Here is a 23,827-nt window from a genome sequence, read left to right as displayed (position 1 = left end):
CAGTGTCAGACCCCGGGCGTGCTCCCTTCAGGGTTGCCTTCAAAAACCCAGCAACACCTGGACAGGCTGGAAAGTTGGGCAGGGAAAAATTTAATGAAATATAACAAGGGAAAGTGTAGAGTCTTGCATCTGGGCAAGAACAACTCCAGGTACCAATATAAGTTGGGGAGCGATCTGTTAGAGAGCAGTGTAGGGGAAAGGGACCTGGGGGTCCTGGTGGACAGCAGGATGACCACGAGCCAGCACTGTGCCCTTGTGGCCAGGAAGGCCAACAGTACCTGGGCTGTATTAGAAGAGGGGTGGTTAGTAGATTGAGAGAGGTTCTCTTTCCCCTCTACTCTGCCCTGGTGAGACCACATCTGGAATATTGTGTCCAGTTCTGGGCCCCTCAGTTCCAGAAGGACAGGGAACTGCTGGAGAGAGTCCAGCGCAGGGCAACGAAGATGATTAAGGGAGTGGAGCATCTCCCGTATGAGGAAAGGCTGAGGGAGCTGGGGCTCTTTAGCTTGGAGAAGAGGAGACTGAGGGGTGACCTCATTAATGTTTATAAATACGTAAAGGGTGAGTGTCAGGAGGATGAAGCCAGGCTCTTCTTGGTGACAACCAATGATAGGACAAGGGGTAATGGGTACAAACAGGAACACAAGAGGTTCCACTTAAATATGAGAAGAAACTTCTTCTCAGTGAGGGTGACAGACACTGGAACAGGCTGCCCAGGGAGGTTGTGGAGTCTCCTTCTCTGGAGACATTCAAAACCCACCTGGACACCTTCCTGTGTAACCTCATCTGGGTGTTCCTGCTCCAGTGGGCGGATTGGACTGGATGAGCTTTAGAGGTCCCTTCCAATCCCTGATATTCTGTGATTCTGTGAAGCCCCATCCTCCTCCCAGAGGGTCCACCAGCTTGGCTGCTCTCATCCTTGGGTTTTGACTTATGTCTCATCCTGTCTACTGCAATCAGGAGCTGTTTTTTTCAGACAAATCACATGAGAAAAATTAATGTCTGATGAGGCTGAAGTCTGTGCAGGATCCCCCTGAGCCACAGCCAGGTGCAGTGCAAGGAGGATCTGCTTCAAAGCGGGGAGCTGCTTCATTAAAAAGTGAGCTAGGGTTTTTGACATTAAGATAAACATCCTGATACACTTCAAAGGAGCTTCCTCTCCTTGTCCTTAGACACCCTCTCCTGCTTCACTCAGTTATGGCTTTTGGAGTCATACTACTTTCTGCTCTGTCCTGTGCTGTATCCCAGCTGGGTGGCTGCAGGGGGAGATGCTGGGTGCTGGTGATCTTCAGGGCAGGAACACAAACACTCTGGTACTGCCTTCTGGCCCATCTATGAAGAGTCAGGTGCTGGTGAAAGTGCCTCCATTTCCATTGAAAAACATCACAGTTTCGGAAGAAAGTCCAATAGAGAAGTATGCAAGGGCTAATTGGGATGCCTCCCAATTAGTAGTGTGTGCACAGGGTGCCTGTTGGATTCACATTGCACCCCAATTTACCCCATGGTAAACCTTGTGAGAAAGGTTTTGCAAGGCTCAAGAGCCAGGGAACTGTTCCTTATGCTGACACCCCATGCTTTTGCTGCAGCTTTAGCAGGGCAGCCATCAGAGCTGAGCTTCAGGGTGAGCTGTGGCCAGGGGGTCTGTGTGCCCCTCACCTGGTCACCCCAGGGCTTGGGGCACCCCCTGAGGCAGGAAAGGGCAGAGAAGAGGCTAGTGCAGTGGGGAAGCCACACGCAACCGCAGGATGCAGTCCAAAGCTACTTTCAGGGTGGTGATTTGGGTCACACTGTCGATGCTTCTGCTTTGTGGGACGGAGCCAGGTTTCACCAGCAAGAAAAACAGTTTTTTTTAAAAATTTCCTCCAGACATTATATATAGGCCCTGGGCTCAGACAGGCTGTTCAGGAAAGAAAGGATCAGGAGAGTGGTGCAGCTTTGACTTGTTCCAGAATGGGATAAATCTGGGGAAAACCCCTCTACCAGATACCAAATACCCCAGGGATCTGTTCCAGTCATTCTGGGGGTTGCATGGCTTTTGGGGTGCAGAGGGGCTGCTTGGTGTGCTGTGGCTGCCCCATTGCAGGCTGTTGCCTGGGGTGGAGCTGTACATTTTGGCTGTCCAGAGCAGGACCTTCGTGGTCCCTGGGCCACCAGACAGCAGCATTGAAACCCTGCTGAGATCTGTTGGTGCTTTCAGCTGTATTTCCAGCATGGACCAGGCCTCACGTGTCCCAAAAGGAACCTGCTTTCCCCTTTGCCAAGCTCATCCCATGCTCTCCTGACCACCACCCCAGCCCTGCCAGCACGGGCACATTTCCTGCGCCTGGAGCCAGAGGGACCTGACCAGGCACAGGGGTTATTTCAGGCACACACCCCCAGGAACATGCAGTGGCTTTGGCTGTCCCAGACCCTTTCACACCATTGCTACCTTGGTTCCAGCCCCAGTTCCCGTTGCTGCAACTGCCTGGTGCCTGCAACCCAGGGGCTCATGAGAAAGGGGCTGGGGTCCAGCCCTGCCCCACTGCCCCTCTGGCACCTGCCTGTGCCCAAGCTGGGGGGTGCGGTGCTCCTTCAAGCCACGTGGCATGGGGTGTTATTGAGGGGTGCAGTGTAGGACACCCCCATACCTGGATAGCAGCCCAATCCACGCACCCCTGCGCCTTGGGGCGCGGGTGAAGCAGACCTCGGGGTGAGGGGGTCCCACTGCCTACTGTGCTGAGAGTGCGACCCCCGGCTTTGGAGGGACAACCCTGGGGGGAGGGGGCGGCTTCCCTGCCGTGGGACAGGCTGGGTCAGACCGGAGGCCGAGACCTCGCCGGGTGCCGGGGCTGCCCCCGGGGTTTGCCGCGGGCTTCCCGGCTCTGGGCCCGGCGGGGGGTCGAGGAGGGAAATCCCCCTCTCGTGACGTCACGGAAAGAACCACCTGCCCTCGCTCCGCCCCTCCCTGCTTTGTGATTGGACGCGGCGCTGTCACTCCGCCGCAGACTCGGCGATCGGGTAGAGAGCTCCTCGGCCACGCCCCCAGAGCTGACCGCGCCCTTCTCCCACCTCCCTGATCTCCTATTGGCTGCCGAGCTGTCACTCTAGCCAGGCTCTACCCGCGTGGCCGACGCACGGTGCTGCATCCCGCGATCTCGGGTGGGAGTGCGACTGGCCGCAGGCATTCTGCCGCCCTCCTGCACCCCTTCTGCAGGCCCCACCGCCATCCTACTGCACACCCGTGTGCTGGCACCGCACCCCATTGCACCTGCTTCGCCCCCTTGCACCCCGACGCACTCCGCTGCACACCCACGCACCCCCTTACACTCTGAGTCTAACCCGCCCAGTTCCCGGTACTGCACGTCCCTGTCTCCCACTGCACCTCCAATGCCACCCCACACACCCTCGATCTGCAACCCCCAGAGCAACCCCCTGAAGGAACCTCATCCTCCGCTGCAGCCAGGCCCCTGCTGCACCTCATCGCAGGGCACCCCTCACCGCGCTTCACCTCCCGACAGGGACCTGCGCCCTCCCTGTGCGGGGGAAGAGCTGACCCCGCCTGCACCAGCACACTCAGGGCTTGCGGAACGGGCGCCATGTTGTCCCAGGGCTGGAGGAAGGAGGGTGCAGCCTACAGTGCAGAGCACAGCAGGGTGGCCAGGAGCCAGGCGGGATGGTGGGGAGTGTGATGGAATGATGGGGAGCACATCAGGGTGGTGGGGATCACAGCACGATGATGAGGCGCACAGCAGGGTGGTGGGGAGCACAGCAGAATGATGGGGAGCACAGCAGGGTGGTGGGGAGCACAGCAGGATGAAGGGGAGCACAGCAGAATGATGGGGAGCACAGCAGGGTGGTGGGGAGCACAGCAGGATGAAGGGGAGCACAGCAGAATGATGGGGAGCACAGCAGGGTGGTGGGGAGCACAGCAGGATGAAGGGGAGCACAGCAGAATGATGGGGAGCACAGCGGGGTGGCAGGGAGCATGGCGAACCACAGCCCAAAAGTGCCCTCTCATTTCAGTTTCACTGTGGCAAGTAGCAGGGCTCAGGAAGGGAGACCCCACCTTTCTACTACCTTCACCCACCCTGGTCAGCCCCCAGGTAGGAAAGGCAGGGCAGCACTGCTCAGCAGCAGTGGTCCCTTGCCATGAGGCCTGGGCCACAGCTGCTGGCCAGCAGCCAGACACTTTCTGCTCCCTTCTCGGGGGCACAGAGGAGGGTTTGTATGTGACTGTAGAAGCACAGTCCCCAGCAGGCTGGCCATGGTCCTGGCAGCCCCTGGGGGCCCCGGTTCCCCGCCTGCTGTGTCACAGGGTCAGCGTGCCTCTGCAGCACAGCCCGAGTATGCAGCTCGCGTGGGATAAGGGATGGTGCTGAGAGAGGTAACGGGCTTTCCCGGCACCACTCGCCCACGCTTCTCCCCTGCCAGGTGCCGGCTGGGCTCCAGCATTACTGCTCACTTGTGCTGTAGCACCTGCTGTCCCCCACCACCTCACTGGTGACCCTGAATGCCATGCCTCTGGCCCCTCACCATGGTTGGGTGCTACAGCTGGCTGGTGTGTCCTGCTCTTTCTGGTGGCATCTGTGGTGGGCCATGCGAAGGCTTGGCAAATAATCTGGAAGGCTTGGCGTGTCCTGGAAAACCCCGTCAGATGGTGTTTCTGGTGGGGCAGGCATACAGGGCAGCAGTGGGCTGGGGCATGCAGCAGGAATCGCGGGATTTTGGGAACATCTTGCTGGGGAGCTACAGGGACGTGTCCCGCAACTTCACCCTGAAGGTCATACATGGCAGCTGAGCAGTGCCAACCCCACTATGTCCTCAAGATGGATGATGACTGCGTCTACATGGACTGCTTGCCCACCTTGCAGGCTGGGCATGACCAGGAGTGGACCAGTCTCTACATGAGGTCCTTCTTTTCCTGGGAGAAGTGGTAGGTCACCTGCCAGTCCTCCAGCAAGTGGCATGTGGCATGGTAACACTACTGTCTTGATGTCTACCTGCTTTATGCCAGTGGCACTGGCTACATCAAGATATTCTGGAGGCAGCCAGCATGTCTACTCCATCCCCATGGAGGATGTGGCAGGGGTCTGGGCAAGAGCCAGACTTCCAGCTGCTTTGCCAAGCACAACAGGCCATGGCAAATCTGCAACTACTGTTACTTGATGGTGATTCATGTCCTGTGCCCTGGGAGCAGGATGGGGCTCAGCACAGCATGCTATGAGCCCTCACCTTGTCCACTGGAAGGGATCTGACGAGGAGCTGGTATCAAGGGACCACAGTCGCAGCAAGCACTGCCTCCCAAGCCCCAGCACTGCCCAGCATCACCTAACCCAGCCCCTCCCTTGCAGAGGGATGCAGCCTGTGCCCCAGTTGGGCTCTCTGCCCTCCAGAGTGCCAGCGGTAGCCCTGCTCACCTCCACAACATGACAGCATGTCCTCCAGGCTGCGGGCTTGCCAGCCCCAGGTGCAGCTGGAAGCTGTTGGGGAGTGGGCAGAGGCAGAGAAAGTACATCTACCCCACGGTGTGTGGCCTGGGAGTTTCTCAGAGGCTATAAATAGCTGAGTTCCCCTTCTGCTCATCTCGAAAGTGAGAAGGGGAACATCCCCCAGAAAGGGGGAAAGAATTGCTCAATTACTGTCACTGCTGGAAAAAGCTATTTTTAATGCTATTAAAGTGTCTCTCTTCTATAAACTTTCAAAATATCTGGGGACTCTGCTATAAAGATTTGTGCCATGGCTGCGTAGTGAAGCTGTCACCTCTGGGGCCCGGGGTGGTGGCACTCACGGTGGGGTGCAACTGGTGGCAGGGGATATCCGAGGCTTCTCTTTGTGATGCACAGGAGGGGAACAGGGCATCCGAAGGCCACACTCATAAAGGGGCATGTGGGGGATGCCGTGGTCAGGGTCCCTAGGGTGGGTCTGCGGCCGGAGCAGGAGCTGGTGCAGGGTCTCACCCACCTGCACCAGACTGTGGGAGAGGAAGTGGAGGTGGGAGACGGTGTCGCTGGCCAGGCTCTCCAGCAGCGCCTGCTGCTGCCGTGATGTCTGCAGGATATGCACCAGCAGCTGCTGGATACTCTGGAGCAAGCCAGCTACGCCAGAGCCTGCAATGAGAGCGGTCTGGTTGCAGCAAACTCTCACCACAGCTCCAAGAGCCCATTGTGAGGCTGCTGGGATGCTGCTGGGAGGACTCACCTTGCAGGCTTATGTCTGATGCCTCTTCACCCACTGATGGCTGCTCGCTCATAGCAGCTGTCGCAGGGGAGCCCAGGGCTGTGATGACCCCTGGCAGCACCTGGTTTCTTCTCCCCATCCCTGGAGACGTCTCACCAGGAAAACCTAACACAATGGTTTGGCATGGAGGGAGCAGCCAGAATACTGGAGCCACGCGAGCCCCAGGAGGGCACTGCCTGCAGGAGCCCCTGCCCTCTGGCCCCACAAGCAGGACAGGACAGAACAGTGGTGAAGCCTGGAGCAGGGGGACTTGCTCAAAACCACAGACACTTACCGGCCTTTTGCTCAGCTCTTTCCTGCTTCACGGCAGTGTGATAGCCTGGAAAGGAAGCAGACACAGCCTGTGAGCTGCAGCTACCTCCTACTTCAGGGCACACAAGCACCATGGCCTAGGCATGGTTAGTCACCCAGGAGGGGATGGGGAGGGAAGCAGTGACTCGTGTCTGCAATGAGAACCATATCAGACCCTGCTCGAGGGGCTGAGGGGGTTCACTGGGCTGAGCAGGGTAAGGAAAGCCTTACGTGGCACCGTGGTGCGAACGGGTGGCACTCCAGCGATGTGGTTCCCACCAGCTGTTGGGAGAGAGCAGAGAGGAGAGATGCACTGTCTGACAAGACCTGCTGGGGAATCACCACCAGCCCAGGGTCTCCCAGCTTGCCCCAGCCAGCCCCGCAGCCCGACATGCCCTAGCCACAGCTCCACAGAACCCTGCAGCACCCCAAAGCATTTCACGAGCTAGATACAAAAGCAGGAGTCACTCACCCACCACTGCAATGCAGCCACCTCCGGGCTGGAAGGCAGCAGCGGCGCAGCAGCGCGCAGCAACGCTACACAACAGATTAGGACTGGAAGTGAAGGAGAATCCCACATCCACTTGAAACTGCTGGGGAATTTACGGAGACAGAAGGTAATTACCCAGTGAGGGATACTGGCTGGGGTGCCCATGCAAATCACACCCAGGGATGTATCCTGCATCAACTCAGTGCCAAATCCCTGGGAGTGCACACAGTGAAGGGGATTCAGGATCTGTCCATGGGTGGGCTGCAGGGCAGGGGAGCTGCAGGCACCTCTGGCCCTCACAGCCAGTCCTAACTCATTTGAAGCTTTATGATTTTACTGGGGAAGGGGGAAGCCAGAACCTGCTGAAGGAAGGGGAGTCACATGCCCTGCAGTGCTGTATTGCCACAAGAGCCTCCTGGGCTGGATCAAGGCCACCATCCTTTAAAACGCTAGAGCCCCACAACCTGCCATGGGGCAGCCAGCAGCCTTGCCATAGACTCAGGCTGGGTCAGAGCTGGGGATTTCCTCCTGCCCCATCCCAATTCCCTCATGCTCTTGGGCTGGTTTGAAGCAGCAGCCTCTGGAGACAGAAGTCCCAACACCCCATCGGTGATCATCCCTGCTGAAGGACTTCTGATGGGTTTCCTGGCTTTCTAAGTCCTCCATTCCAATCATGCTGGCATGGGTTTGGGTTGGAGCCGTGGCCGTGCAGCCCGGTGCAGCGGGGCAGACCGGTACTTACAGCTCTTTGGCTTTTCCTTTGCACACTGCAGTGGCGGGGACAGTATGGCTGGAGCGTCCATACTAACATCGTACTCTGCAAAAGGAGGGTGAAGGGGTGCAGAAAAGAGCTTCAGTAACTGGAAGATAAGGGGTGCCTGCAACCCCACAACCAAGACAAACCCCACCGCAGCTGCCTGAGTTCACAGGTACCTGGTGACTCCGGTGAGGATGAAGAGTGGGTGGCAAGGGCTAATCTGCGCTTTCTTGGGGGCTGCCTCACCAGGTCTAGAGGAGGAGAAACAACAGACCCTGGGTAGCCATGCAGCACCAGCGCTCCCCAGTATTCCAGGTCTAGCCTCCCCACCCAGGCCACCTGTCCATCCCTGAGAACTCACCTGGCATCCTCCGCTCACCGAAGACGGGCCGCCCAGCCGCCTTCCAGATGCTCTTCATGGCTCGGTAATGCAGAGGCAGCGGGGATGAGTGGTGTCCTGCCCTCCGGCGTGTCTCCCGCTCCAAGTGGAAAGCCTGCTTGAGCGCCTTCCACTTGCAGCGGCATTGGGCCACAGTGCGCTCGTAGCCGGCCACCATCATCCCCTCGCTGATCTCCTGCCACAGCGCCTCGTTGGGTCGCGACGTGGAGGCCATGAGCAGGGCGGCCTCCCCCGAGACCTCCACCAGCGCCAGGAGTGTTCTGACCTCCGCCAGTGTCCACGCTCGCCCGCGGGGCATGCTGCTGGGGGCGAGGGTGGGTGCCGGGGGAAAAGCTCGGCCTCGGGCCGGTGGTGAGGCTGGGATGGGCAGGGCTCAGCCCCGGGACTCGGACGTCCGCTCCCAAGGACGCACCGGGAGTCTGCCGTGTCGGGAGCTGCACCGGGAGCCACGCCGGGAGCTGCACCGGGGACCTCCCGGGAAGACACGGGAGCTACACCGAGAGCCGCACCGGGGGCCGCACCGGGGGCCACACTGGGGGCCGCACCGGTGGTGGCGCCAGGAGCAGCACCGAGCGCCCCTGCACTTCCCCGGGAGGCGCCCCGGGAGCTGCCGGGAGTCGCCGGGAGCCCCACGGAGCATGTGCAGCCTGGGGAGGAGCCGCTGGGAAACGTAGTCGTGGCCGCATCAGATCCCATCCCTCCAACCCCGCCATCACCCGCCAGCCCGACGGAGGGGTCGCTGTCTGCTTGCGGGTATCCCTGCCCCTGCCCGCACTGTGCGGCTGCAGGAGTTCGGGGTGCGGAAGGGAACCGGGACAGAACCAGCCCAGGGGCGACTGGGGGATTCTGCCTCCTAATTCCGAGGGCATAGCAGCCCGCAGGGTTCGGGGAGAAGTAGGAGCACCCTGGCCGCCCAGGGCTGAGATGCAGCCGCAGCCGTATGCAAAAACGGTAGCAGAAACCACATCTGAGCAAACACCTTGTGGCCTTGCTGCTTTGAGAGTGTGGAGTCTGGGGGTGCAGACAGGGCCCCATGTCCTGCTCCCCAGGGATGCCCAGGTCCCCTACATAGTTCCTGCTACAGATCTGCTGAGCACCGAGGGGTCAGGCCAGGGAAAGCCACCCTCTATGTGGCTGCCCAGCCCAGCTCTGGCCCCATGTCTGAGCTAGCAGCCATCACCATCGCTCACTGCCCCGAAACCAGGGGTGTAGGGTTCCTTCATGCCAAGAATGCCTGGGCACCAGCCTTGCTGGGGTTCCCCCTCGCCCCAGTCACTGGCAGTGCCATGAACCCCCAGGGTTGTGGCCTAGGTGGTGTCTCTGGGGACCCCAAAAGGAAGTGACACTTTCCATTTCACATCACACCCAGCTGCCATAGGGGGCTGGGAAGGGCTTGCCGCTTCTCCTGTGGGGCACAGAACGAGAGACTGTGGGAGGGATGGATGAGGGAGTCACGTACGCCGATCTGCACTTGCCCCCCACACCAGGTAGTGGCGTGCTACTCCCTGCTCTTGGCACCCCAGCTCTCTTGGCGGTCTCCTGCCTTCCTGAAACCCCTTGACTTCTGCAGGGCCATTCCTCCAGCCTTGCTTCCCTGGTTTGCTTCTTTTGGGTGTCCTCTTCCAAACAGCTCCTCTCCAGCCCTGTTTCAGACTGCTCTCGGGCTGCAAGGCAAGACAGACCCAAGGGCACCCCAGTGCCACAGCACACACAGTCTCTCACCTTCCCTGGTCTCTCCCATGCCTGCCAAGTGCTGTCGGCTGGGAGGGTCAAGGTGCTGCAAACGAGCTCTCCCTCAGATTTCCTGGGCTTCCCTACTGCCTTCTAAGACCCTACCCAGGTCTTGCAGACATTTGCTGGCTAGTGGGTCCCCACTACTCCCACCAAGCCCCCAGGGCCCACATTAACTCTCTTTCTCAGCTCCTCAGCAGCCGGTGCAGTTGCCCTGGTGCTGAGCAGCCCTCAGCCTGGCTCTCTTCTACCTCCTGCTCCTGCTGGCACAAATCATCCTTGTTGGCTTGAGCTTCCACTGTGAGTACCTGCTCATGTCTGGACATCTCCAGCCAAGGTCTTGGGGTTGGTGTTGGCACCATGGGGTCTGTATACCAACAAGAGGGAGCTGCAACTTGCCCATGGAGCTGAGCTCTCCTGCTTGTGGCTGAAGGCATTGTGGTTTCTGGGGCAAGCAAGAAAATTAGTGAGGCAAGACCTCATGTGCATGGCTGGGAGGGGAAGGTGGGGTGTCCTGGTTTTGTTAAAAACAAGTTTCTCTTTCAGTGAATTTTGCCTGTCAGCTAAAGCCTTCATATTAACTGCATTTTCCTGGAGAACCAGACACATGTTTTGGTAAACCTAGCAATGGAATGCAAACTTATTGATAAGCACGAGAGGGACGACGAGAAACAAGAGACCAAGAAACTGACCAACTGTGTATAACATTCCATTAACGTGAATACTTCATATAAAGTGGGAGATCACGAGGATCTCATCCCTTTTTCCCTTTTGCCCTTTTCCCTTTGTCCCTTTTCCCTTCTGCTTATGGCTGACATTAAAAGAGGACCTTGCTAGTCGTCCCTGCGAACTGAGGCCTAGTGAGAGACTGAATCCAGCTCCGGTTGGCTGCAGAGTCTAATCCAGGACTTCAGGTGCCGGCTCTGCAGTTGCTGAGACTTTCAAGATTGGTTTTGTATATTTTGTATTATTTTCTCTATTCTTATTAGTAGCATTAGTAAAACATCTTTAATTTTTTCCAGCTCTCTTCACTCTGTGCTTCTTTTCCTCCCAATCGCCTCTCCTTAGTGAAAAGTGGGGAGAGGGAGGGGGAAGTGTGTGTGGGGAGGAGAGGGGGTTAACAATACATCTGCCAGGGTTTTATTGTCACCCCGCAATCTTAACCCTCGACATGGGGGAACTGTGTGGGCTCAAGGAACAGCGCTGAGACAGCCCACTCCATCACATGGCAACTAAATGAAGACAGGACGGAAAACAGTGACACTGAAACTGAAAGGCAGAAGCACTTTCCCCAAAAGTCTGTTGTGTGATGGGCTCCCAAACACAGCAAAAGCCACAAGGACCTTGGCAGGCTTGGCTTGCAGGTCACCTAAAGGGGGAAATGCCCTCAGCTGTAGCCATGGGGGTGTCCCATGGGAGAGAGTACAGGGTGATACTGGGAGCAGGAACCTAGAGTTGGCAGGGACACTTCTGTGCCTTTCTTCTGTAGATTTAGCACAACAGGCGAGCTGTACCCATGGTCCCTGGAGCATGGAGGAGAGCCTCAGCTATGGGGTGCAGGTACTTCCAGGTAAGAGAGACCAACAGACTCCTGGGTGAGGTTTGGAGCCTGGCTGCTCCTTTCAAGAGGCAGGATCTGTTGCTACTCCAGAACACACCTCTACGCAAGTCTTCCTTCACCCTTGCTGCCTGTTCCCTGGCTCATGGCATGGAGAGCTGCCCTAGTGCCGCTGACCCCAGCATCGCTCAGTGTTGCCTGAGCACGCCACCAGCACCAGACTCATGGCTGTCATGAGCATCCACATGCCAGGTGGCATCAGGAGCTGCCTTTTCAAATGGTATTTGTATCACCTCCCCCAACAAGGAGCTCCCCTCTCTGACCCACCTGCCCAATGCCAGCACCTTCATGCAACCAACCCACCTCCCCTGGGGCTCCCGCTGTGGAGCTGGAGCTGGGATGTGGGATCTGGGCTCCAGGGTAAGGACAGATGGAGAGTCCTCTCCGAAGGGCAGCTGCAGGAGTGTGCTGCATTGGCTGGCATGCTACCTGCCATTTGTCACCCTCCTGTCCCCTGGCGAAGGGGCTGGTGGCAGACCCTGCCAGCTGCCCCATTCCAGCTGCTCCTGCAGGCTGCATTTCTAGTGCACAGGGCGATGCCAGTTCTGCCCAGCTGGCTGGCTCTGGGATGCGGGGCAGTGCTACTACTTCTCCTCTGCCAAGAAGACCTGGGAGCAGAGCAGAGAGGACTGCTGCTCCAGAGGGGCACAGTTGGTCACCATCCGAGCCAATACCACCCCGGTGAGTGCATGCAGCCTGGCCTCTCCAACCAGGCTCTGGGCTGCTTTGGTGACCACCTCAAGGTCCCTTAGCAGCCATGCAACCATCACCAGCATCATCTCAACTCCAGTGATGCTGCGCCTGTACTGTGCAGCCTTGACCACTAACCATGTGGCTGGAGCTGAGTGTTCCCCTGGGGAGCTCATGTGTGTCCTCTCCTGAGCTAGGCTTTCCTGGTGCGCACAGCCCAACATGGAGGTCTTCCACGTGGGGCTGAAGTGGGATGGCTCCAGGTCTGACTGGAAGTGGCTGGATGGCACCACACTGGAGTGGTGAGGTGATCAGCTTGTCCCCAGCCAGGACTGCTGAGGGTCCAGCACCAGGGCTGGGGGAGGTGACAGGGAGACAGACAGCCCACAGGCATGCGGGGAAGCACTCTACATTTTGGCCACATGTTGTCTTCCCATGGCTGCAGAGACATTTTAGGGAAGAATGAAGAGCCATGACCCTGGTGCCCGTATCTTGCCTGGGTGAGGGGTTGCAGGGATCCCCCAAAAGCAGGTTTGCAGACTTTGCTTGGTGCAGCTGGTGCCGAGCCCTGCCAGGAGGGATTTCTTGGCTCTACATGCATGCATAATGGACCTGGGGGTGCTGTATGCACAGTGGGGCTTGGGCTGCATGTCAAATAGGCAGGGGTAGGGTCTGTGGGGGAGCAAATCATGTACCCTAATTGGGAGGAACTTGGCAGGGGGCAGTGGTCCATGGAGATGGAGAGCTTTGCCCCTACAACATCTCTCTGCAGCCTCTGGTCCCTGGCTGGAGGGGCTGCTGATGGGACAGCCCCCGTTCTCCCTGCCCATCCCATCTCAGGCTGTTCTCTCCCTGCAGGCGCTTCCCAAACCAGTGCTCTGCCAGGTCCTTCCTTCCCTGTGGGAGGTTGTCAGGTTCAGGGCTGTTAGGGGGTCTGTGTGGGGATGGCCTCGGCTGGGTCTGTGAGCAGAGAGCAGCCACCCTGCGGTGGCTGGCATCCTCATCCCCTGCCTTCCTCTGGGGAAACACCACCTACACCTGTGTGGCGCCCTGATGACTGTGGGGACCTCCAGCCTGTCCCACTGCCCTATTCCTTGCCCAGCCTGGTGCTGTTGCCCCTTCACTCAGACCTCTTTACTCCCCTAGATCTCTGCACTTTGCCAATAAACTCTGAAACTTGCATGCTGTGCCTGGTTTTGGGGGATGAGGGTGGTGGTATGGAACTGCATCCTCCAGCTCCCTGACTCTGTCATGTCACTGTCCTGTAGGAAATGGCAGCTGCTGCACACCGAAGGAGATGGCTGGAAAACAGCACCAACCCAAGATTCCTCATGGCTTGGTGACAGTGTGGAGCAGCTCCTGTGTAGGCTGGAGCAGGTTCCACCCAGAGCTCTGACCTTTCTGTCCTTGGTGGCTGCCCAGGTTTTATACTTCTCGGCAAAGGCAGCTGAGAGGTGACCCTTTGACAGCCCGGTCCCATGGAGGGTTCGGGCTGGGCAGCAGCTTCTTGCAACCCGAGGAGGTGGATACAGGGCATGTGGGATGGAGCTTGTTCATGGCCCACCCACCTCCAAAGCGAGAGTGAGCTCAGAAATAAAACCCCTTTTTGCAAATAAAGCAACTACTTCTGCTTTTCTGCATATGAAGAAGTGGCTCCACCCCATGTAAGCATAGACACAGAGCAGGACAGGACTGAGTCCCTGGACTACTGCCACCCGGAGCACAGCACCCGCCTGCATGGACCAGAGTGTGGTCTATGCGGATCTGAAGTTTGCAGTGGCCCCCACCTGCCCCACAGCCCCTGATGAGGACGACAGCCCCTATGAGAACATGCCTCTGGGGACAGTGGCCCCAGCACCCAGCCCAGGTGAGAGCCTGGACACAACAATGGGCCCAGGGCTGCCCTGCCAGGGAGGGATGGTGGTGGGTGGCTGTGGGACCATGAGGTGACACCCAGGGACTCTCATCTCTTGCAGGGAACTGGCCCCGGCGTTGGCGTGTCCCTGCAGGGCTGCTGGCAGCCAGCCTGCTGCTGCTGCTGGTGGCCACCATTGCCCTGGGGACTTGCTGTGAGTGTGGGCAAGGGCCGCGGTGCGGCCAGGGAGGGGGGGCACTGGAAGCAGTTTGGGGTTGGGTGAGGGCCGGGTTGCCGGGGGGTGTTGAGGCCAGGGGGTGCCGGGGGCTGGTGGTTCTTGCTTGGCTGCCCTGAGCTGCCTTCATTTGCCTATATCTGCTTGCATTGCCTGCACTGCCCACCACTGCCTTCCCCTGCCTCTCAGTGCCTCCCAATGCCATCCCACTGCATTCCAGTGCCTCCCAATGCCATCCCACTGCATCCCACTGCCTCCCAGTGCCTCACAATGCCTTCCCACTGCCTTACCCTGCCTCCCAGTGCCTCCCAATGCCATCCCACTGCCTTCCATTGTCTCACAGTGCCTTCCATTACCTCTCACTGCCTGTCCACTGCTTCCCCATCATGTTCCACTGCCTTCCCCTTCCTTCCCATTGCCTTCCTGTTACCTCCCACATGCCTTCCCTCCCCTTGCCACCATGGGGCTTCCTTTTCCTGAACTGCCTCCATCTGCCTCCATCTGCTTGCACTGCCTGCACTGCCCATCACTGCCTTCCATTGCCTCTCAGTGCCCCCCACTGTCTTCCCACTGTTTCCCCATTGCTTCTATTGCCTCCCAGTGCCTTCCATCATCTTTCCACTGCCTCCCGCTGCCTCCATCTGCCGGCACCTGCCTCCCATTGCCATCCCACTGCCTTCCCAGTGCCTTCCAGTACCTCCCACTGCCTACCATCACCTTCCCACTGCCTTCTCCTTGCCTCCCACTCTTTTCTCACTGTCTATCCACTGTTTCCTATGGCCTCCCATTGCCTCCCAATGCCTTGCACTGCCTTCCACTGTCTTCCTGTTGCCCACCACCTCCTTAACCATTGCCTCCCACTGCCTCCCACTACCTCCCACTGCCTCCCGTTACCTCCCATTGCCTTCCATTGCCTTGCCAGCCTTGGGGTTTCCATTCCCTTCCCACTGGCACTGCCGGAACAGTCCCTGCCCAAAAACAGACATTCTTATCTCACTCTCCCTTGCAAGGGCCATGCCCTGAGCAGGGTCAGTCCCGTGTCCCCCTGCCTGGGCTGTCCTGTCCCTGTGCCCCAGCTCACCCAGCCTGTCCCCAGACTGGCAGGTGACCCGCAGGCTGCAGGACACCTCCCGGGAGCACACGGCCGAGCAGGACCGCCTCTCTCAGGAGGTGAGTGCGCGGGAGCAGAGCCTGGAGCAGACGCGGCTGGAGCTGGCGTGGGCCAGAGCGGAGCTGCAGCAAGCGTGGCAGGAGGGCAACAGCAGCCAGCTGGAGCTGGAGAGCCTGAACGCTGAGCTGCAGTACACCAGGCAGGAGATGGATGTGCTGCAGAAGGAGATGCAGGAGGTGCAGGTGAAGCTCAACGACAGCGAAAACACCGTGAGCAGCCTGCGTGCCTGCGTGAATACAGGTAGGGCTGTGGTGGGGAGGGGCAGTGATGCTGCTGGGGAGATGTGGGGGCTGAGCATGGCCCCTTGAGCATCTCTAAGTGGGCCTAAGCCCTGTCCTTTCCCCCAGATTGCTGCCCCTTGGGCTGGGTGCTCTACAGGAGCAAGTGTCTCTTCATCTCAGTGGAGATGAAGACGTGGTTGGACAGCCAGATGGACTGCAGAAGCAAAGGGGCTCAGCTGCTGGTCCCAGACAACTGGTCACCATGGACGGTGCCGGTACCGAGCAGGGGGGCTGCAGCATTCCCAGAGGGTGGGGGTGATGGCGGGGCTGGGCAGACCCCTGTGGGTTCAGCAGCAGAACATCTGCTGAAGTGCTGGGGTGACACTGTGAGCCCCAGGTTCCCATCCCGGCAGGCTGCAGTTGGGAACACAGACAGCCCCGGGGCTCCTGGGCAGCAGCTGTGTGCTGGGCAGGGGGGCACGTGGCTGACATCTTCTCTCCCCACAGCATTTTGTGCAGGCGAGTGGTGCCAAGTACTGGATTGGAGAGTAAGTATCAAAATTGCACTTGTGAACTTGAGGGACCCTATGAGAATTCATATGCAAAGTAAGTTGTTCCATCCCGGCTACCTACACTGCTCCCACCTTCATCCGTCACAGGCAGAGGTGCTGGGCACTGCCTGACTGTCTGTCCCAGCCATGGGACGGATTCTTGCGCTTGGACAGTGCTGTGGCCTTTCTGCCCAGATTAAGGGGCTCTGGGGCTGCAACTGCCTAGGGGCCAACACTGGGCTGGCAGTGAGCTGGGGCCATGGTGGTGGCACCTCTCATATGCTCTTCCCCTTGTAGGAAATGTTCGACCTACTGTCCAATAACATCCTCTGGGAGTACAGGCATCTTCTACTTGTATCGGAATTTCCCATGGATCTGTGAGAAGCCCCCAGATCTGAGCAGCCCATCCAAGACCCGCCTTCTTCTCCTGGCCAAGGGGTGAACTCTGAGACCCTCTCTCCATCACAGGACTGAGGGACAGGAGCTGGGGGTGCACAACAAAGACACTCTGTCCCTCCTGCACAGCTACACCCCTGTGCACCGTTACCTCAACCGCATTGCAAAGCTCAGGGGATATAGGTTGGGAAACAAGGTGTTTGCATTTTTAAAACAAGACTTATTATGGAAACTGTACTTCTGTGTTCCAGACTCATGCCCACACCTCCATCCCCAGCCCCCACCCTACAGCCCCGGCTCCTATGACCCAGGATGGGGACACTGGTACTGAGCCCTGCTCGCCTTTGCTGCCTTCCACTGAGACTGGTTTGGGAGGTGCTTCTTGCACCTTGTGAGGCTTCCTTGGGGAGTCCTTTGGTTTGCCTGGCTGCCCCTCTCCTCTGCCACTGGCTCCTGTCCTGTCCTTTCTCTTCCTTCCATCAGCTGCCTTCAGCCACAGCCTGTCCCAGAGCCGAGCTTTCTTCTCCCAGTTGAAAATGAGCTTTGATCCCAGTAAAAAGTTGGACCATGTCCTCCTGGGCATGTGATGGTCCAGGCCTAAGGAGGACATGCTGTTGAATGGGGAAAGCCAGGCAGGATTTACCAAGGGCAAGTGATGCCTGTCTGATCTTCCTTCTTGCTGCTGTGAGGACACTGCACTCTGTACAAGGAAAGAGGAATAGGGGACATTTATAATGAACCTTTGAGGTCTGGGGCCTGGTTTCCCATGGTCTCCTCACTGGCAGAGTGGTGAGATGTGACCAGGAGAAGAAGATGGGTGGAAACGTGAGGATGTGGTACAAGGCTCACCTACAAGGTCACAAAGAAAGAGGCAGTTGACTCCACACCTCAAGACTGTCTCTGATACAAAAGAAAGAATGGTAATTGTAACAGGCAATTCCCTTCTGAGACAGAGGGCCCAATATGCAAAGTTGACCCTCATCATAGGAAGTTTGTAGTCTACCTGGAATCCAGATCAGGGATATCACGAGGGTGCACCCGAACCTGGTGCACCCAATAGACTACTACCCACTGCTGATCGTGCAGACAGGTGGGGAGGAATCTGCATCCCACAGTCTGAGAGGAATGAAGAAAGATTTCAAGGCCTTGGGATGGTTGTTGAAAGTGTCTGGGGCACAAGAGATTTTCTCTTCCCTCCTTCCATTTTTGGGTGATGACATGGGATGGAATAGAAAAATTCAGTCCATAAATGATTGGTTACAAGGCTGTTGCTACAGGCAGAGCTTTGGATTCTTTGATAACAGCTGGTTTTACAAGACACCAGTCTGGACAGTGATACATGGGAAAGGTTTATCTCAGGGCAAAAGGTTTATCAGGGCAAAAGAATGCTGGGACAGGAATCAGCAGGGCCCATTTGGAGAGCTTTAAACTCGACTTGAAGTGGGATGGGGTTGTGACTGGGGCACCAGTGGGGCAGCACTCTAGAACTGATGAAGGCAGGGAGGCCTCCCATCCCTCCAGGGTGAAATCAGAGTGCTCAGCTCGCTCTCTGAAATGCCTGCACACCAATGCACGTAGCATGGGGAACAAGCAGGAGGAGTTAGAATCCTGTGTTTGGTCAGGTGATTATGATCTGGTGGCAGTTACAGAGACATGGTGGGACAGCTCGTATGACTGGAATGTGGTCATGGATGGCTATGTCCTTCTCAGGAAAGACAGGCCAGCCAGGCAAGATGGTGGAGTTGCTCTTCACGTGAGAGAGCAACTACAATGTATTGAGTACTGTCCAGGCACGGATGAGGGGCCAGTTGAGAGTCTGTGGGTGAGAATTAAGGGGCAGGCTGGCATGGGTGATACTGTTGTGGGTGTCTATTACAGGCCACCAGATCAGGGTGAGGGAGTTGATGAGGCCTTCTACAGGCAGCTGAGAGTGGCCTCACAGTCACAGGCCATGGTTGTCGTGGGGGATTTTCGCTGATGTTTGCTGGAAAGACCATTCAGCCAGCCAGCCACAGTCCAGGAGGTTCCTCCAGTGTATTGATAACTTTCTGATGCAAATGGTGGAGGAGCTGACTAGGAGAGGTGCACTGCTGGATCTCATCCTCACTAGCAAGGAGGGTCTGGTTGAAGCAGTAAAGGTTGAGGGCTGCCTTGGTTGCAGTGACCATGAGATGGTGGAGTTCAGGACCTCATGTGGCAGGAAGAGAATACCAAGCAGAATTTCAACCCTGGACTTCAGCAGGGCAAACTTTGGCCTTTTCAAACAATTGCTAGGGGAAATTCCATGGGCAAGGATACTTGAAGGTAAAGGGGCCCAAGATAGTTGTTTAGCATTCAGGGACTGCTTCTACCAAGTTCAGGATCAGAGCATCCCAACACGTAGGAAGTCAAGGAACGGACCCAGGAGACCTGTGTGGTTAAACAGGGAACTGCTGGGTAAGCTCAAGTGGAAGAGGAGAGTTTACAGATCATGGAAGGAGGGGCTGGCCCCTTGAGAAGAATATAAGGCTGTTGTCAGAGGATGTAGGGAGGCAACTAGGAAAGCTAAGGCCTCCTTAGAATTAAACCTTGCAAGAGGGCTCAAGGACAACGGAAAGAGCTTCTTCAGATACATGGCAGATAAAACCAACACCAGAGCCAATGTAGGCCCACTGATGAAATAAGTGGGTGCCCTGGTGACAGGAGGTACAGCGAAGGCAGAGTTACTGAATGCCTTCTTTGTCTCTTTCTACTCTGCCGGAAGCTGACCTGGGGAGCCCTGTACCACTGACACACCAGAGGAAGTCAGGACAATGGAGGAGTTTGTGTTGGTTGCTGAGGACTGGGTTAGGGAGCAATTAAGCAATCTGGATATCCATAAATCCATGGGTCCAGATGGGATGCATCCGCGGGTGCTGAGGGAGCTGGCTGAAGTCATTGCTGGACCGCTCTCCATCATCTTTGCCAAGTCTTGGGAGACGGCAAATGTGCCCGAGGGTTGGAGGAAAGCAAATGTCACTCCAGTCTTCAAAAAGGGCAAGAAGGAGGACCCGGTAACTATAGACCAATCAGCCTCATCTCCATCCCTGGGAAAGTGATGGAACAACTTATCTTTTGTATCATCTCAAGGCATATCAAGGATAAGAGGATCATTAAGGGCAGTCAACATGGCTTCACCAAGGGGAAGTTGTGCTTGACCAACCTCATAGCCTTTTATGGAGACACAATGAGGTGGATAGATACGGCAAAGCAGTGGATATGATCTGTCTTGACTTCGGTAAAGCATTTGACAGTCTCCCACAGCATCCTCACAGCTAAACCGAGGGAGTGCAGTCTGGACAATTGGGTAGTGAGGTAGACTGTGAACTGGCTGAAGGAAAGAAGCCATAGAGTCGTGGTCAATGGGTTGGAGTCTAGTTGGGGGTCTATATCTAGTGGTGTGCCTCAAGGGTCAGTACTGGGGCAGGTATTATTTAATATATTCATCAATGACTTGGATGAGGGACTAGAGTGCACTGTCAGCAAGTTTGCTGATGACACCAAGCTGGGAGAAGTGGCTGACACGCCAGAAGGCTGTGCTGCCATCCAGAGACCTGGACAGGCTGGAGAGTTGGGTGGGGAGAAATTTAATGAAATATAACAAGGGCAAGTGTAGAGTCCTGCATCTGGGCAGGAACAACCCCAGGTTCCAGTATAAGTTGGGGAATGACCAGAGAGCAGTGTAGGGGAGAGGGACCTGGGGGTGTGGTGCGGAATGACCTTACAGCCCTTGAAGTTATAAGGAAGGTATGCATTTATTTATGATGCCAGACACACGGGGAATCATTTCACCTAATGCGTGTGTAAGATTACAGTAGCTGTGAGTTTGGTTAAATGCAGTACAGTGTTACATATTCATGAAAGTTTTAGGAATGCCTATACATATTCATAACCTGTCTCCGAGAAGACAGTTCATATTACAATGAGTTCCGGGGGACCATTTCCATAGTCTCCACCTCTGGCTCCTCCTGGTTGCAGCTGCACAGTGATCATGAACCCGGGTCCTCTTTCCTGTACATGGTCACCTTTGGTCCAGTGTGATGAGTTGGTTAGGTCTCAGACTGCTGAGTTGGTTAAAACTGGCATATCTCCTGTCCTGTGCCCAAGTTTCTGTAATCCAGTTCACCCAAGGATGCACCAAGGATTATTATTTTTGAAAGGCATCAGTGAAGTCCTGTTTTTTTGTACAAAAGTTACACAGAGCTAAGGAAGTCTAGGCAATAGTGATGTGGGTTAAAGGGTTAGCTCTCTAAGTGTCTTTAGTGATGTGGAGTAGGGTTAGTTCTTTAAGTGTTAGTTATTAAGTGTTAATAAATTAGTTGTCAATTCCCTGTATCAGGGGTCCTGGTGGACAGCAGGATGACCATGAGCCAGCACTGGGCCCTTGTGGCCAGGAAGGCCAATGGCATCCTGGGGTGTATTAAAAGGTTGAGAGAGGTTCTCCTCCCCCTCTACTCTGCCCTGGTGAGACCACATCTGGAACATTGTGTCCCATTCTTGGCCCCTCAATTCAGGAAGGACAGTGAACTGCTGGAGAGGGTCCAGCGCAGGGCAACAAAGATGACAAAGGGAGTGGAGCATCTCCCTTATGAGGAAAGGCTGAGGGAACTGGGGCTTTTGTGCTTGGAGAAGAGGAGACTGAGGGGTGACCTCATTAATGTTTACAAATATATAAAGCGTGAGTGTCACGAGGATGGAGCCAGGCTCTTCTTGGTGTCAACCAATGATAGTACAAGGGGTAATGGGTACAAACTGGAACACAAGAGGTTCCACTTAAATTTGAGAAGAAACTTCTTCTCAGTGAGGGTGACAGACACTGGAACAGGCTGCCCAGGGAGGTTGTGGAGTCTCCTTCTCTGGAGACATTCAAAACCCACCTGGACACCTTCCTGTGTAACCTCATCTGGGTGTTCCTGCTCCAGCAGGGGTATTGGACTAGATGAGCTTTCAAGGTCCCTTCCATCCCCAACATTCTGTGATTCTTTGATTCTGTGATTCTGTGATTCTGTGATTCTGTGAAACCTGCATGGTGGAAAGGCTGCGAGGTGTGTCAGTGATGCTCTTGTTCAGCTGACAACATCCCTGTGGAGTCAATCCAGGGGCTGATGCTCCTTGAAGCCTTCACTGGTGGTCTGGACGATGGGATGGGGGTGGCCTCAGGCAGCTTGATGGCAATACCAAACTGGGCAGTAGTGGGTATACTGGAGGGCAGGAGTGGTTTTTGGAAGGATCTGGAGAAAATGGGTGATGGAAGCCTGCTGACATTGGATGTGGAAAAAGGTGAGTCCTGCAGCTGGGAATGAAGGAATGAAGGAAGGGAAGAAGGGAGTGGGGAAGGAAGGAAGGAAGGAAGGAAGGAAGGAAGGAAGGAAGGAAGGAAGGAAGGAAGGAAGGAAGGAAGGAAGGAAGGAAGGAAGGAAGGAAGGAAGGAAGGAAAGGAAGCGAAGGAAGGAAAGGAAGGAAGGAAGAAAAGGAAGGAAGGAAGGAAGGAAAGGAAGGAAGGAAAGAAAGGAAGTAAGGAAGGAAGGGAAGGAAGGAAGGAAGGAAAGGAAGGAAGAAAGGAAGGAAGGAAGGAAGAAAGGAAGGAAAAGCAAGTGTCAAGCTGGGCAAGGAGGCAGCTGTACTATGACTATTCAGTTGTAGGATATCCACAAATCAGAGGCTGGACAGGAGTCAGTGGTGTGTCTCTGTGGTGGCAAAGCCCAATGACACTGTGGGCAGTGGTGGCTGGAGCTCAGGGCTCCAGAGGCTTCCTCTGTGGACACCAGGGAGAACACGTCTGGGCTCCCCAGGACGAACCAGACACAGCAAAAGCTTGTTTCACATGTTGGCTGAGATTGCAGGGGACCTCCTGCAATCCTGTTGCAGTCTCTCCATGTTGTGGGCTGGCTTCACCAACCTCCTTCTACACATCGTCTCCCAGGAGCTGCCCGCATCCCCCTCTCTTCAGAAACTCTGAGTGAGACATGGAGGGTCAGTGCTGCCCATGGACACCCTCATCCCCGAACTGAGTCAGGGACAAGGCACCCTCATCACCCCCTGGCAGCTCAGGTCCAACCATGGTCTTAGGCAAATTTTCCTCATGGTGTCAGGGGTCTCCCCTTTCCCTCATGTTCCCAAGCCTTCTCACCGCTCCCCCCTCTCTCCCTCTGTCAAAAGGCTCCTTGCTGCACCCTCATTTTCTCCCATGACCTCAGGGCCCCCTTATTCACCCTTCATGGTCTCACAGCTCTTCATTGCATCCTTTTCCCCACCATGATTTCAGGGTTCCCTCATTCACCCTCCATGGTCTCAGGGCTCCCAAGCAGTTCCAGATATCCCAGGGCTTCCTAGCAGTTTCTCATGCTGATGGCAACACTTCCTGTACCCTGATTTCTCTAGGCCCTTCTGAACACGAGTCCTGCCCTCAAGTATACTTATTACTGCCCAGTTTGGTATTGGCCTAAAGCTGACCGAGGCCACCCCCATCCCATCATCCAGAGCACCAGCTGAAGACCTCAAGGAGCATCAGATCCTGGATTGACCCCACAGGGATGTTGTTAGCTGGACAAAAGCATCACTGACACCCCTTGTAGCACTTCTACCATTCAGGTTTCCACCCATCTTCTTCTCTTCTTCTCCTGGTCACATCTCACCACTCTGCCAGTGAGGAGACCATGGGAAACCAGGCCCCAGACCTCAAAGGTTCATTATAAATGTCCCCTATTCCTCTTTCCTTGTACAGAGTGCAGTGTCCTCACAGCAGCAAGAAGGAAGATCAGACAGGCACCACTTGCCCTTGGTAAATCCTGCCTGGCTTTCCCTGTTCAACAGCATGTTCCCCTTAGGCCTGGACCATCACATGCCCAGGAGGACATGGTCCAACTTTTTACTGGAATCAAAGCTCATTTTCAACTGGGAGAAGAAAGCTCGGCTCTGGGACAGGCTGTGGCTGAAGGCAGCTGATGGAAGGAAGAGAAAGGACAGGACAGGAGCCAGTGGCAGAGGAGAGGGGCAGCCAGGCAAACCAAAGGACTCCCCAAGGAAGCCTCACAAGGTGCAAGAAGCACCTCCCAAACCAGTCTCAGTGGAAGGCAGCAAAGGCGAGCAGGGCTCAGTACCAGTGTCCCCATCCTGGGTCATAGGAGCCGGGGCTGTAGGGTGGGGGCTGGGGATGGAGGTGTGGGCATGAGTCTGGAACACAGAAG

At 56.3% G+C, this 23,827-nt stretch overlaps 2 protein-coding genes and 1 pseudogene across 8 annotated transcripts; 2 read left to right on the top strand and 1 right to left on the bottom strand.

Annotated features, from left to right (window-relative positions):
• Window positions 1-5,624: 5,624 nt before the first annotated feature.
• On the bottom strand, window positions 5,625-8,765 carry LOC102094370 (uncharacterized). Of its 2 annotated transcripts, XM_005508065.3 has the most exons (7): window positions 8,116-8,765; window positions 7,931-8,005; window positions 7,740-7,814; window positions 6,739-6,789; window positions 6,491-6,535; window positions 6,178-6,321; window positions 5,625-6,086 (listed from the first exon to the last, which is right to left on the bottom strand). In XM_005508065.3, exons 1-7 carry the CDS (start codon window positions 8,450-8,452, stop codon window positions 5,764-5,766), a joined length of 1,050 nt encoding a protein of 349 aa, XP_005508122.1. In that variant the 5' UTR covers window positions 8,453-8,765; the 3' UTR covers window positions 5,625-5,763. The 2 variants fall into 2 exon arrangements, with proteins under 2 accessions (XP_005508122.1, XP_064903231.1); XM_065047159.1 differs by lacking the exons at window positions 7,740-7,814; window positions 7,931-8,005 and having other exon boundaries at window positions 8,116-8,681.
• Window positions 8,766-9,592: 827 nt separating this feature from the next.
• LOC102098306 (killer cell lectin-like receptor subfamily G member 1) lies at window positions 9,593-13,669 on the top strand (annotated as a pseudogene).
• Window positions 13,670-13,807: 138 nt separating this feature from the next.
• Window positions 13,808-16,859, top strand: LOC102094185 (B-cell differentiation antigen CD72-like). Of its 6 annotated transcripts, none has more exons than XM_065047156.1 (6): window positions 13,808-14,060; window positions 14,170-14,262; window positions 15,380-15,453; window positions 15,594-15,694; window positions 15,802-15,950; window positions 16,183-16,496. In XM_065047156.1, the coding sequence occupies exons 1-6, from the start codon at window positions 13,931-13,933 to the stop codon at window positions 16,356-16,358; spliced, it is 723 nt and encodes a 240-aa protein (XP_064903228.1). In that variant the 5' UTR covers window positions 13,808-13,930; the 3' UTR covers window positions 16,359-16,496. The 6 variants fall into 6 exon arrangements, with proteins under 6 accessions (XP_064903228.1, XP_064903226.1, XP_064903225.1 ...); XM_065047155.1 differs by adding an exon at window positions 16,524-16,859 and having other exon boundaries at window positions 13,818-14,060; window positions 15,380-15,694; window positions 16,183-16,223; XM_065047154.1 differs by adding an exon at window positions 16,524-16,859 and having other exon boundaries at window positions 13,815-14,060; window positions 15,380-15,694; window positions 15,802-16,223.
• The last annotated feature ends 6,968 nt before the right edge of the window (window positions 16,860-23,827 follow it).

Source organism: Columba livia, chromosome Z (assembly GCF_036013475.1).
Source record: "Columba livia isolate bColLiv1 breed racing homer chromosome Z, bColLiv1.pat.W.v2, whole genome shotgun sequence".
NCBI classification, from domain to species: Eukaryota; Metazoa; Chordata; class Aves; order Columbiformes; family Columbidae; genus Columba; species Columba livia.
This window is presented reverse-complemented; position numbering and strand designations above follow the sequence as displayed.